This window comes from Osmerus eperlanus, chromosome 20, assembly GCF_963692335.1.
Source record: "Osmerus eperlanus chromosome 20, fOsmEpe2.1, whole genome shotgun sequence".
Lineage (NCBI taxonomy): Eukaryota > Metazoa > Chordata > Actinopteri > Osmeriformes > Osmeridae > Osmerus > Osmerus eperlanus.
The window spans coordinates 6,823,207-6,835,205 of record NC_085037.1 but is presented as its reverse complement, the minus strand read 5'-3'; the positions used below and the strand labels follow the sequence as shown (position 1 = coordinate 6,835,205).

General features: G+C 47.2%; 2 protein-coding genes across 4 annotated transcripts in view; one reads left to right on the top strand and one right to left on the bottom strand.

Annotated features, from left to right (window-relative positions):
• Positions 1-1,547, top strand: part of cspg5b (chondroitin sulfate proteoglycan 5b) — an 11,450-nt gene extending 9,903 nt beyond the window's left edge. The window contains exon 6 of one of the 3 annotated variants that reach the window (XM_062445955.1): positions 963-1,547. In XM_062445955.1, coding sequence (XP_062301939.1) covers positions 963-1,391 — 429 coding nt within the window. In that variant the 3' untranslated portion in view covers positions 1,392-1,547. Of the gene's footprint in view, positions 1-218; positions 865-962 lie in introns of those variants that run through there. The other 2 variants (XM_062445954.1, XM_062445957.1) reach the window with 2 other exon arrangements.
• A 5,798-nt stretch (positions 1,548-7,345) lies between these two features.
• On the bottom strand, positions 7,346-11,784 carry mrpl3 (mitochondrial ribosomal protein L3). The gene is made up of 10 exons (XM_062445981.1): positions 11,551-11,784; positions 10,908-11,089; positions 10,650-10,741; positions 9,494-9,592; positions 8,794-8,893; positions 8,636-8,696; positions 8,403-8,514; positions 8,177-8,254; positions 7,889-7,966; positions 7,346-7,575 (listed from the first exon to the last, which is right to left on the bottom strand). Exons 1-10 carry the CDS (start codon positions 11,634-11,636, stop codon positions 7,426-7,428), a joined length of 1,038 nt encoding a protein of 345 aa, XP_062301965.1. The 5' UTR covers positions 11,637-11,784; the 3' UTR covers positions 7,346-7,425.
• Positions 11,785-11,999: the final 215 nt, after the last annotated feature.

Genomic DNA, 11,999 nt, shown 5'->3' with positions numbered 1-11,999 from the left:
ACATCAACCGCTGGACTACATTCTCTCTGGCTGGAAACAAAACTAATACATTCCTCTGAGCCAATCCTTCTTTGAACCTGAATCTTCAACCTATGAACTCTGACCTTGCATTGTCTCCTGTCCCTATGGCTACCCCCCCCCCCCTCCCCTTCTCTGTCCCGCCTTACTGTCCGCATGCGTTGGTGTTTTCAATAAAACTATCATGTAAAATGATAAAGTAAAAAATAAACCAAGACGTGAACACTGTATTTCAGAGAATTTAATGTTTGACATTGCTAATACTAAGTGACTATGTCTAGATTTCATGGGTTAAAGTATTGCTCGGATTGATATTTCAATATAACACGTTGTGTCTTGGTTTTCATTGATGTGATTTATAATACTTTCATGTACTTGAGGTTTTTTGTACATTTTGGGTATAAAGAATTTTAGCGTTCAAAGTTGTCTAATTAATAAACATTTGTAACTTTAAAGTGTTGGTCCCTTTGTAGTCCTCTGCTCAACCTGATCTTTTCCCTGCTCTCTCTCTCTCTCTCTCTCTCTCTCTTTATTTATTTTTATTCCTCGCTTTACTGAATCCCCTTTCATATACCCCCACTTACCCATGCATGGCTTAGCAGTAAACGCTCAACTAACCAAAATTAGGTGCTACTTTACACACACACACTTATGCACACAGTCACATACACACACACACACTTCTGCACACAGTCACACACACACAAACACAGTCATGTGATTTCAGGACCATGGACAGCTCCCTGAGCGCGTGGGTAAAAAGCAACACAATGCTACCCAACATCCAGTGTAATTGAGTGATGCTTTGTCCAACAGGAAACAGTACAGGTAAGATCACAGAGTTATAAATGACTGTCTGTTTATCTGTCTATCTGTCTATCTGTCTATCTGTCTTTCTGTCTTTTTGTCTTTTTGTCTGTGTCTAATTTATGCTTGTACGTCAGGACGGAGTCACTATTGGCCTGCAGTTGCTCCTCCCCAAAGACGCTAAGCTCCGCCCTGAGGCCAGCCCCCCGCTGCAGTACAATGTCTTCCTCTACAAGTTGCCAGGCAATGGGGACTCCACCCAAAATGGCAACTCCGCCTCCACACGGCCCTCCCCACCAACTCCGCTTCCACACGCCCCTCCCCCACCAACTCCACCTCCACACGCCCCTCCCCCACCACCCACAACTCCACACGCCCCTACCACATCACCAACAACCACTCTGGCCCACATCCACACCACGCCTCTTCCAAATCCCATCGTCGCAATTCCTCCCCCAACCACTACCCTTCCCCCAGCCGCCCTCCTTCATGTGGTCATCACCGCTCCCTTCATTGCCATGATCCCTTCTCCTCCCCACCCTCCTCCCCTCCACTGCGGAAGCTAAGGGGTCGCTCCAGCACGCCCTTTGCCAATAATACACCCCCCTCGCAGGCCGCCCTTCATCCCTCCCCCTCCTCCCCCCACCTCACCCAGCCCCCTCACCCTCTAATGCCAAGTACAGCCCTGTGAGTACCCATTCACTACCCCCCCTTTCCTACGCTCTGTGACCCCGCCCCCCCCCCCCCCCCCCCCCCCCCCCCACGATCATTCTGGCACTCACATACCTTAATGTAAATACATTAGAATCCAAACCTCAGGTTTTAACAGGTGCTTCATGCCCAGGAGTCGGCAGACACACACACACTCTTTCTTTCTCTCTTGGCAAGATCCATCCATGTGTGTTCACTGATGGTTTGGTCAACCAGACTGACCCCTGCGGTCACATGACGCATCACCTTACCTGTTCAGTGAGGTCAAACATTGTGTGAGCGTGGGACATCAGGCTGGTTCACCTGGCTACTCAGCTACTTGTGTTCATATTCAACTAACATTTTGTAAAGGTTCATAAATTAACGTGGATCATACATTTATTGGTGTGTTCAAAAGATATACTAACGTTTTATCAAATGTATGCTATCAATTGATTTGTGTAATACAACATGTATTTATGTCTAGACAGTAATAACTGCGTATAATGTTTAACAACTCCTTTTTAATGAATAAAAAGAATGCAACCTTGGCTTGGCAGCTCTACAACACTGTCTAAATTCCTTTCAACCATATGGAGAAAGAGAGAGAGAGAGAGACATAGAGAGAGAGAGAGAGAGAGAGAGAGAGAGACATAGAGAGAGAGAGAGAGAGAGAGAGAGAGAGAGAGAGAGAGAGAGAGAGAGAGAGAGAGAGAGAGAGAGAGAGAGAGAGAGAGAGAGAGAGAGAGAGAGAGAGCGTTTCAGATACCAAAGAGAATTCTACAGGGAATCGGACTAGTAATCAGAAGGTTGCAGGTTCGATTCCCGGCCGTGTCAATTGACGTTGTGTCCTTGGGCAAAGCACTTCACCCTACTTGCCTCGGGGGGAATGTCCCTGTACTTACTGTAAGTTGCTCTGGATAAGAGCGTCTGCTAAATGACTGATGTACAGACATGGAGCTGGCTGGATGAGACAACACACCTTTCACCAATAACTTTCTGAGCTGCTTAGATCGATGGGCTCCTCCTGCCTCTTAGTGGTCAGGGTAGGTAGTGAGATGGAGGCAAAGTTCTACCACCAGACTGTAGCGTGTCCGACCCTTGTGATGCCGAAATGGGATGGACATTGACTCGTACCTCTACCGCCAAGTGATCCAGTTGGTTTTAGGACGTGGCCGGAATATAATCCGAATAAAACGCCAACATGACGCTGCGTGTCGACTGAAGAACAAGGCGGACGCGGAGGCTGAGAAGAAGAAGAGATGTTTAATGTGATGTAAGTCATGTTAAGATTCATGTGTTGGCATTTTATATGTGGGAAGAATCTTATTTTTACAAACCATTTTCTCTCTAATTACTTAAGGAGCAGCGTAAGGAGTTCGAGCCATCAAATTACTGTAAAAGCCATTTTATGTGGCTCTTCTTAGTGTGTTGTTCTCTTTATGGACACTGGGCGGCAATAGTGTTCCACATTGTAAGAAGGTAACGGGTGGAGAGGAACTCTTTTCAAGATCCGCAACAGTGGGAATTTGCATTCACACTGTAGCTGTAATGCTGGAATCGTGTGATAGGTAGTTTGTAAATCTCATCATGAACTTTGATCATCTAAGACAAGTCAAGTGTGCAAAGCCTAGTGTAGTGGAGGAGACAGGTGTTTGAACAGCAATATCTGCAGCTCTGCATAGTAATAATTGCTGCATTGTGTGTGTTTTATCGATGTGTCTGTTAGTGTGTGTTGTTGGTGTGTGCGTGTGTGAGATTTTTCAATTCATGGTTCATTACTGCCTCTGTCAGCCACCCAGCTGAAGTTTTGCTGACCCACCACCTGTGTCTGTGAGCAGATGAAGGTTTCACACTCATCCTCTCTCATGCCCACACACACACAAACACACACATTCTCTATATAAGTGGTCTCCTGAGATGCTGTAGGAAGATGCTGTAAGAACAGATGGTTTGAGGTGTGGAGGTTTATAATTAGGTTTCCCATTCAATCAAAGCTGCAGAATATTCCCCACATCACACCTCAATTGTGCCGACAGTAGGGCTACATCTTCTCCTTCCCTTTAACCTCTATCTTTCTCTCTTCCCCCTTCTCTCTCTCTCTCTCTCTCTCTCTCTCTCTCTCTCTCTCTCTCTCTCTCTCTCTCTCTCTCTCTCTCTCTCTCCCTCTCTATCTCTCTCCCTCTCTATCTCTCTCCCTCTCTCTTTCCCTCATTCTCTCTCTCCCCTCTCTCTCTCTCTCTCTCTCTCTCTCTCTCTCTCCCTCTCTCTCTCTTTCCCTCATTCTCTCTCTCCCTCATTCTCTCTCTCCCTCTCTCTCTCCATCACACACACAGACCTGGCAGAAAGTCCTTTGTGTTGTGGCTTTTGTGTCCGTCCCTCTCAGAGTCAGGCTAAATGGCTTTCTTTTCAGGCCTGAGAAATGTCACCACATTGTCTGTGCATGTATGGGTCAGTGTGTTATCCTATGTATGTGTGTGTGTGTGGGGGGGTGGGGGAGTGTGTGAACACCGCATGGTGCACTAAGCATATGTCACACACTAGCCCAGTCTCCCTAGGGTGTCTAGGCTGCTGGGTCAGGAACTGAGGTGCTGACTGTTCCTCTCAAAATATCTCTCTCTCTCTCTCTCTCTCTCTCTCTCTCTCTCTCTCTCTCTGTTTCTCACTCTTTCTCTCTCTCCCTCTGCCTCTCACCTCCCTTTCTTTCACTTCTTACCACATAGTTATCCTCCATTCCTATGTTCTCCTTCGTTCATCCCTCCCTCAGAACCTAAGCCCTCTGGTGGGTATTGATTGGCTGGCATCCTGTGGTTGTGTTCTTGTGGTGAGCGTTTCCACGTCATGCTGAAAACCATTGACTTCCCCCCCCCCCCCTAAAACTTTAACACCACAGACACACATACTGTTTATATCATACAAGCATCACATCACTGTGAACACTTCACACTACGTACAAAACACTTCATATAAACTCTAGTGACCCACATAGTTCAACCTTGGAGCAAAGGACCTATGTATACACTCCTCCAAACACCCTCTCCCCACACACACACTCGGATCACACACACACTCTCCGTCTTGCTCTGCTGCTCCCTCTCTCCACTTGTCCTTCATTTTTCCAGCACACACCGTGCCTGTCTCCTCACACACACACACACACACACACTTACGGGTTTCTGACATTTTGATTGACAGCTGTGCATCTTTCTACACAAGTTCAGTAACCATGGAAACGGCAGGTCACCAGGTTGTGTTTCTACGACGGAGAAGTGAGGAGGGGAGAGGAAAAGAGAGCGAGTGATGGGAGATGAGAGGAAAGGAGAGAAGGGAACAAGGAGGGTAGAGAACAGAAGGGAAATGAATATTGGAGACTTCCTTGAGTACATGGTGGGCTCCCCCAGTAAAGTAAACATTTATCCACACGCAAATATTAACACACATACACACACAGCCTGGCATTATCCTGGCAACAAAGGACTCTGTCCTCGTAAACCCTGCTTCCTGTTTGGTCTCCCAAGGGAGCAGAGACTAAACCCATCTACATGGGTGGGGGACAGGATTTAGGATTCACACACACACAGACGCAGGTGTGCCTAGGGGGGAGGAGCACCCTGTTAGCTCTCAGCAGGACCACCGGTAGTCGAACTGCAAGAGACATGTGGAGCTGGTGTGTGTGGCTTGTGTGTGCATGTGTGCAAGTGCTTGCGTGTGGGGGTCTTGAGAGAGTGGCCAACACAAAGAAAGAAGTCTGTGAGAGAGGAAGAGGGGTGTGAGTTCTGTCTTATAAACGAATACAAATTCTAAGAAACACCATTCAAATCAGGTCCAAGGACCCAAGAAAGCCTGGAAAACAAACCATCCGTGAAGGCGTTTGTCTCTTTGTGCCGTGAGTCCTCCCATTGAATCCCAAATCAGGCCCTGTTCTCCAGCCACCCAGCTCTGCGTGCTGGAGCACATCTGAGGGATCAGTCCAGTGGCCAGCTCCAGGCCTGTCCCAGAGGAGTGGACCTCCAGCCTGACGACGCTCTGACAAGACTCGGCTTCCAGACCAACATCCCTCAGCTGTCCTGATGACTGAGGGCGTTCATGTAGTGAAGCAGTCTGCCCTCAAATAATGCACTCAATTACTCATTATCACATGGAGCTGCTGTCTATGCACACAGGTGCGCACACACACACACACTCACCCACTCACACATCTACTTAGCTTCTGTGATGAACTGTTGGTTCGTACCTGCGTTTGTATGTTGTGTACGTCCGGAGAATCAGGCCAAGCAACATGAATAAACTCTTGTGAATGTGCTGTGTTGTCCAAACGTGGAGTGTGCTGAGTGGCCAATCAGTGACACTGAATCTGCGGTTCGCTGACAAAGTAAAGTGTGTTAGTGTGTCCACAGGTTCGCCTGTGTGTGTTTGTGTAATCGAAATGCGATAGTCAAAGTGTTGAGGCAGCAGAATGAGAGCAGGAGCTCCAACAGGCTGGGGTCAGAACCTGACCTATCAAAGACGTCCGCTCGGAGACCGCCTCACCTTCCTACCGGCTACAATTGAATTGTGCAGCGCTGATGTTCTGAACTTCAATGGACACGTCAAACTGTTTCACAGAAGTTTGAAAGTCATTTGCTGGGCTGCTTGCATCCACACACATATACTGTACACACACACAACCACACTGCAAAGCAATTAAAGAGAACGTCTGGGTGGATCAAACCAGCATTCATTTCCCCTACAGGACATGGAAAACCATGTTCTCTTCCTGCCTGCTAAGTCTCTTTAACGAGTTAGACACACACACACACCTCCCACTCTCATACCAACAGAACAGATGTATGATGAGCAGGGTTTGACGTTGAGTGATTTCAGCCGGCATGGTTTTCATATCAAAGGCTGCTGTTGTTCCTACTGTGTAGGTTAGCAGGCTAGTGTACTGTCATAACACTGCGTGACAAACGGGCCCTCCCAGGTGCCTCTGCTTGGGGATGTGTGTGTGTGTTGTCACTGATGTAGCTGAATGTGATTTCTGCCACTGCTGCAGGTTGTGGGTGTGTGTGCGGAGCAGGCTAGCTTTGAATATCACAGCTGGGAAATATCAGTGCTGTCAGAAACTGAAAGGGAAAACCCATTTTTGAGATTAGAAGTTTAGTCCAATTATGTTCCTCTGATGAGCCACAAGACAGGAGAGAGACATGGGGGAAGGGGGCAGGGGACAGGGAGAGAGAGAGGGAGGAGAAAGGGGGAAACCACAAAGAGAGAGGATGTGTCCCTAGGGGTTGGCACACTCCCAGAATTACAATAGCAACACTTTATATGAACCCTTCTATTAGAAAGACAGATTTAAACCCAACAAAATGGTTTTCAAACATTCTCCCAAGTCTTCACTCACACACTGTTAAATCGCCCAGCAGTTCCTGCTGCAACATTCATGTTCTCATTTCTCCTCTTCCACACAAATGTCAACCTTTGTCAGCCTGCATCCCACCCTTTCTTCATCATTCTCTCTCGCTCTCTCCATCCCATTTCCTCTCTCTACACTACTTCCTTTGTTCCTCTAGCATCAGTATCCATCCACTCTTTTTCTTGACCTCTATCTGCCTCTGTCCCCTTTTAAGCTTACTACCTCCCCCCCCTCTTTCTCTCCTGTTTTTGCTGTTTCGGTCCTACCGTCTAGGGGGCCTTCCTAGTGACATCACTCCTGTTGTTACCATGGTTTCAGGGAACAGGACCACCACGGCGTAGATAATGGAGACTCAGAGCTGACTGTCATCTCTCTCTCAAACGCACACACACACGCACAGTAAACAGCCAAGGACTGAAAAGCAATTGACAGATCTCTGGAAATGACAGTTTATTTAATGATAACAATCCAGATTGAATCTGAAGGGTACGTGTGTCACAAAGGGTGCGAGAGAGTTATGACAGCGTGACGGAGGGTTCTGTGTGGATGAACATGTCGTCGGCGTACAGGTCTTCAGGAAGCTCCTCGTCTCCGTCGCAGAAGAACGTGGGGAACGGAGGGTCAAGGTTAAACTTCATCCGAGGGGGCAGGACAGTGTCTCTCACCTGGAACACACGCACATGGAGACACACACACACACACACACACACACACACACACACACGGGATAGAAGATTCTGAGCAAGCTGAGCTGAGGTACCCATTTGTTTTCATTAGTGTTTATCTGTAGTCCGTTTTTACTTGTCACCAACGTAAACACACGCAGAGCTGATACATCACTGTATCAATGAGGATGGATCAGGACATCTAGCAGTGTGTGTGTGTGTGCACGCGTGTGTGTGTGAGAGAAAGAGTGTGTTTGCACACGTGCAAGGTCACTCATCCTGCTAAGAACACTGTCCTTTGTACGTGTCTTACCTTCACCAAGCAGTTCTTGTGGCCAGGAACCGAACCATGTACGTAGAGGACATTGTGTTTGGTGTTGATTCTCCATACCTGAGGAAAGGGAGAGATAAGGGTGGTGGTGGTGGAGGGGGGGTCGAGGTTAGGGGATAGGAGACAGGGAGGGAGTAAAGAGGGAAGGTGGGATCGTAACAGAGAGATTTCAAATCAGCATGAGGACATTAATATTCATTAATGGTGTTAGCAGATCGGCAATCGTTTATAAAATCCATCTTCTGTGTGAGGGGGTGTGTGTGTACCAACCTTTAAACCAGTGGCTGTGTCATAAATATTTCCCATCATGCCAGGCATCTTCTTTCCTTTGAAGACTTTGGCTGGATCCTAGAAAGGGAGAGAGCAAGAGAGAGAGAGAGAAAGAGAGAGGGATGGAGAAAAAAAGAGAGAGAGAGAGAGAGAGTGGAGAGAGAATATTAGGTCATGGTGATTGATTGATTAAGTGTGTGTATGCGTGTTTGTGTGTGTGTCTCACCCCTCCAGGTCCTGAAGCCCCGGGCCTTCGGTGAGTCTTGGTTTGCCCGTGAGACGCTGGCTGACCTTTGAACCCGTAACGTTTCATAACACCTTGGAAACCCTTGCCGATCCTACGCGTGCACAGACACACACATCTTGTAAAGGCACATTCTGTGAACTGATAACAACTGAGCCAACTTGAGACTTGGAGAGGAGAGACAGAACAAAGAGAAATGGAGGAAGACGACTTACGTTTTTGCAGTGACATCAACATACTGACCAGGGCGGAAGTGTGCTGCATGGAGAGGAGTGCCTGGACAATCACACACACACACAGATTAGAGAGAGAGTGCATGAGCAAGGGTGAGACAGAGAGTAAGAAGACATGAGGATAAAGTGAGTGTGCGCACCTGGTTTGATGATGGCGTTGTCAGAAACTTTAAACGTTGTCACTTTCTGTTTGGGAGGCACTCCTGCTATCCTAAACATCTCCATGTTCTCCTCCGTCTTCTACAAAAAGAAAGAGAGGAGTGGAGAAGGAGAGGAAGAAGAAAAAAAACACAGATTTGTGGCATTTAAGATGAACCCTGCATCGTGCACACATGCCTCTCTCTCCCTCTGTCACGCACAGCCCTGCAGTCAGTGGTGACATTTCCATCCTCTCAGATCATCAACACTTCATCCCCTCCAGTCGCTGAAGTCTCTCTCTCTCTCTCTCTCTCTCTCTCTCTCTCCCTCTCCCTCTCCCTCTCCCTCCCTCCCTCCCTCCCTCCCTCCCTCCCTCCCTCCCTCTCTCTCTCTCTCTCTCTCTCTCTCTACCTATCCATCTCTTTGCACCTCCCTCCCCACTTCCTCTTTTCTGAAAGTCACCCAGGAGATGATGCTGCCTGTGTGTATGTAACTGACACTAGTAGACAGTACTCCCCTGACGGCAGGAGCCCAGATACTTCCTTTTTGGGGCAAAAAATGTAAAAAGGAAAACTAAAAGTCTGCTTGCACTCAGTGCCTAAAATAATTTCCAATTGAAAAGAGGAAATTTAGCTAATTTTGCCGAGCATGGCTGACATTGAGCATGCTATATGTGTGAGACAACCCGCCTTTTTGACTTACGTAAAAAGGCGATGCATTTCGGCCTCCGACCACCAGGGCTGCAGTGTGGCCGTCGTACTCCTCTTTGGTCAGGTGCTTCAGCACATGGCAATCCTGCACCTACACACAGAAAGAGGTTAGACTAACAACATGAAGAAAATAACTTTGTTCATTCACAGAGTACCACATCAGAAACCAAATTAATAAATGTATTTTTCACATGCACCGTTACAGAACCTTAAAGGTCCCATGACCTGAGCTACAATCGTGCGAGTGTTTTTATCCTCGAGAGACATCATGGCTTGCAAACGAACTAAGCATTACATTTTCTCAGTTTGGATGTACAAAGGAAAACAAAAGTCTTTTTACAGTTCCTTCATCCGAGCCTCTGAAGACCCAGTGTCTTAATTTTATTTTCTCCGACACACCTTCCCAAAGTTTTGTATGTCTGCGCCAAACATTTCAGCCACGACTGTTTCCTCAACTTGAGCTAATACAAAGTTGGCCTTTCTGAAATTAAATTCTGGATCAGTACTAACTCTCCTTGGTCCAGCTACAAACCTCGGACAAGTAACAACTAACGCTATATCACTTTGTTGCTTTACTGTATATGGCTTGCTACCCTTAGAATGTGGCTGTAACATTAGCTCTGCAGCTAACAGCTGAGTTACTGTTGCTAATGTAAAGGTAGATAGCATCAAGTATGTGTGTGAATACACTGCTGTAATGCGAGTGTTGTACACTTCTTTGTTATTTGGATAACTGTTCTGCTGTTGGTGTTATGGCGCGAGCGATATCCGCCTTTCCCCTCATTGAAATGACTATGAGTGTGCACCTCTGCAAACCAGGGTGATCAGATGAGAATGGGCAAATTCGAGGCATCTTACAGCAACGGGGCTACGAGCCATTGCAATACATCCATTGTAAACATTAGCGCATGGTGCCGCCTCTCTCCTCCTCATTAGCATTTAAAGCTACAGACACAGAAACAGCGTGTCTTGAGGGAAGCTCATTGTGGGACTGCTCGTAGTGGCTGTAATTATGCACCAAGGCTGAATTTCTGGAAAGAGACTTCAGATACAGTATTAGGGGACCACTAAGGCCTATATAAAAGCATCCAAAAACAGCATGCTATGTGACCTTTAACCCTTCTTCTTGAGTTAGGGCTGTGTGTTACCTGCAGCATGGTCACCACGTGTCTCTCCCCTGACTTGGTCCACACAGGAGCCATCCCCAGCTTCACTGCTACCAAACCCACCCGTCTGCTCCCTGGACCAGGAAGGGAGAGAGAGGGAGGGAGAGAGATGGAGGGAGGGGCAGTCAGAAAGAAACACACATGGTTTTCATCCAGTCATCTACTGAGCTCTGGGTAAACCCCTGTCCCCCCCACCCCCCCTCCACACACACACACATACACCTAGACAACACGACTCACCGTCAGTCCACTCTTGTCTTGGCCAGGGTTCATCCTTTAGGGGGTGGAGCTTGGCAGCTGTCTGTTTGTTAAACTCCTCCCCGAGGCTTTTCCTCATATATGACTGGTTGTCCTCTGTGAGGTGCTCATCCCACCAGGTAGTGGTCTTCACGGTCCGAATACAGCCAAGTGCCAGGAAGGAACTTGGGGGATGGACAGATCGAAGATGGATGGATGGGCCATGGGTGGAGGCATGGATGGACCGACAGATGGATAGATGGGAGTGAGGTCAGAGAAGTTAGTATATACCATCAATCTCGCAGTGCCTTCAAGCACAGTCATCAGAAAATATTGTCCTTAATGTCAAATGAGACAGCAACGCGTTAGTTTTAGACTTAATTAAAAGTCTGGATCTTCACTGTACAAAGCTCATAATTCATTACCCTAACTTGGTAGCTTGTTAGCTAGCAAGCTGCACTGCACGCATAATGAACAACGAGTAGCCTATTTAGCTAACCAGTTGTACATACTCAACGATGACTTAAGTAAAATTGGTGTCGCTGTCTCCTTTTGGGCAAGTTTATAAGCTCACCGGCAGTGAGCTGTAACATAGCAGGAAGGTTAGCCAGATTGCAATAGCCTCATCCTCTAAAACTGAACATACCTGTCGCCTGCTTTGCCCTGTCGCACCGCTAATGTTACAACACTTGCTCCTCTGTGAATCAGAAACCGACAAGTCCACGCCGCCATTCCGTTATTTACACACAAGCTTGACGAATTACTTATAAAAAAAATATATATCAAAGACTGACACAGCTGTTCACACTATAAGTACTCCCATGCCTTAGTTTATGTCCCGTTGTGAAATGTCACCCTGAGGACTTCCGGTACGATTAGAAAATAGTTCCGCCGCACACGCTCTGAAAACTGTTACTGGCTTTACAATGGTTCCGATTTGAACAACGATTCCACCTAAAGGATAAAGTATGCATGATCTCAGACAAATGGAAAGGAGGCATTTTATCGGAAAACGTGAACTTACAAAGGATGTTTAACAACTCCTTTAGCCACTAACTGTGTATTGTTACTGTGCAGATGTGTGTGTGTTTGTGC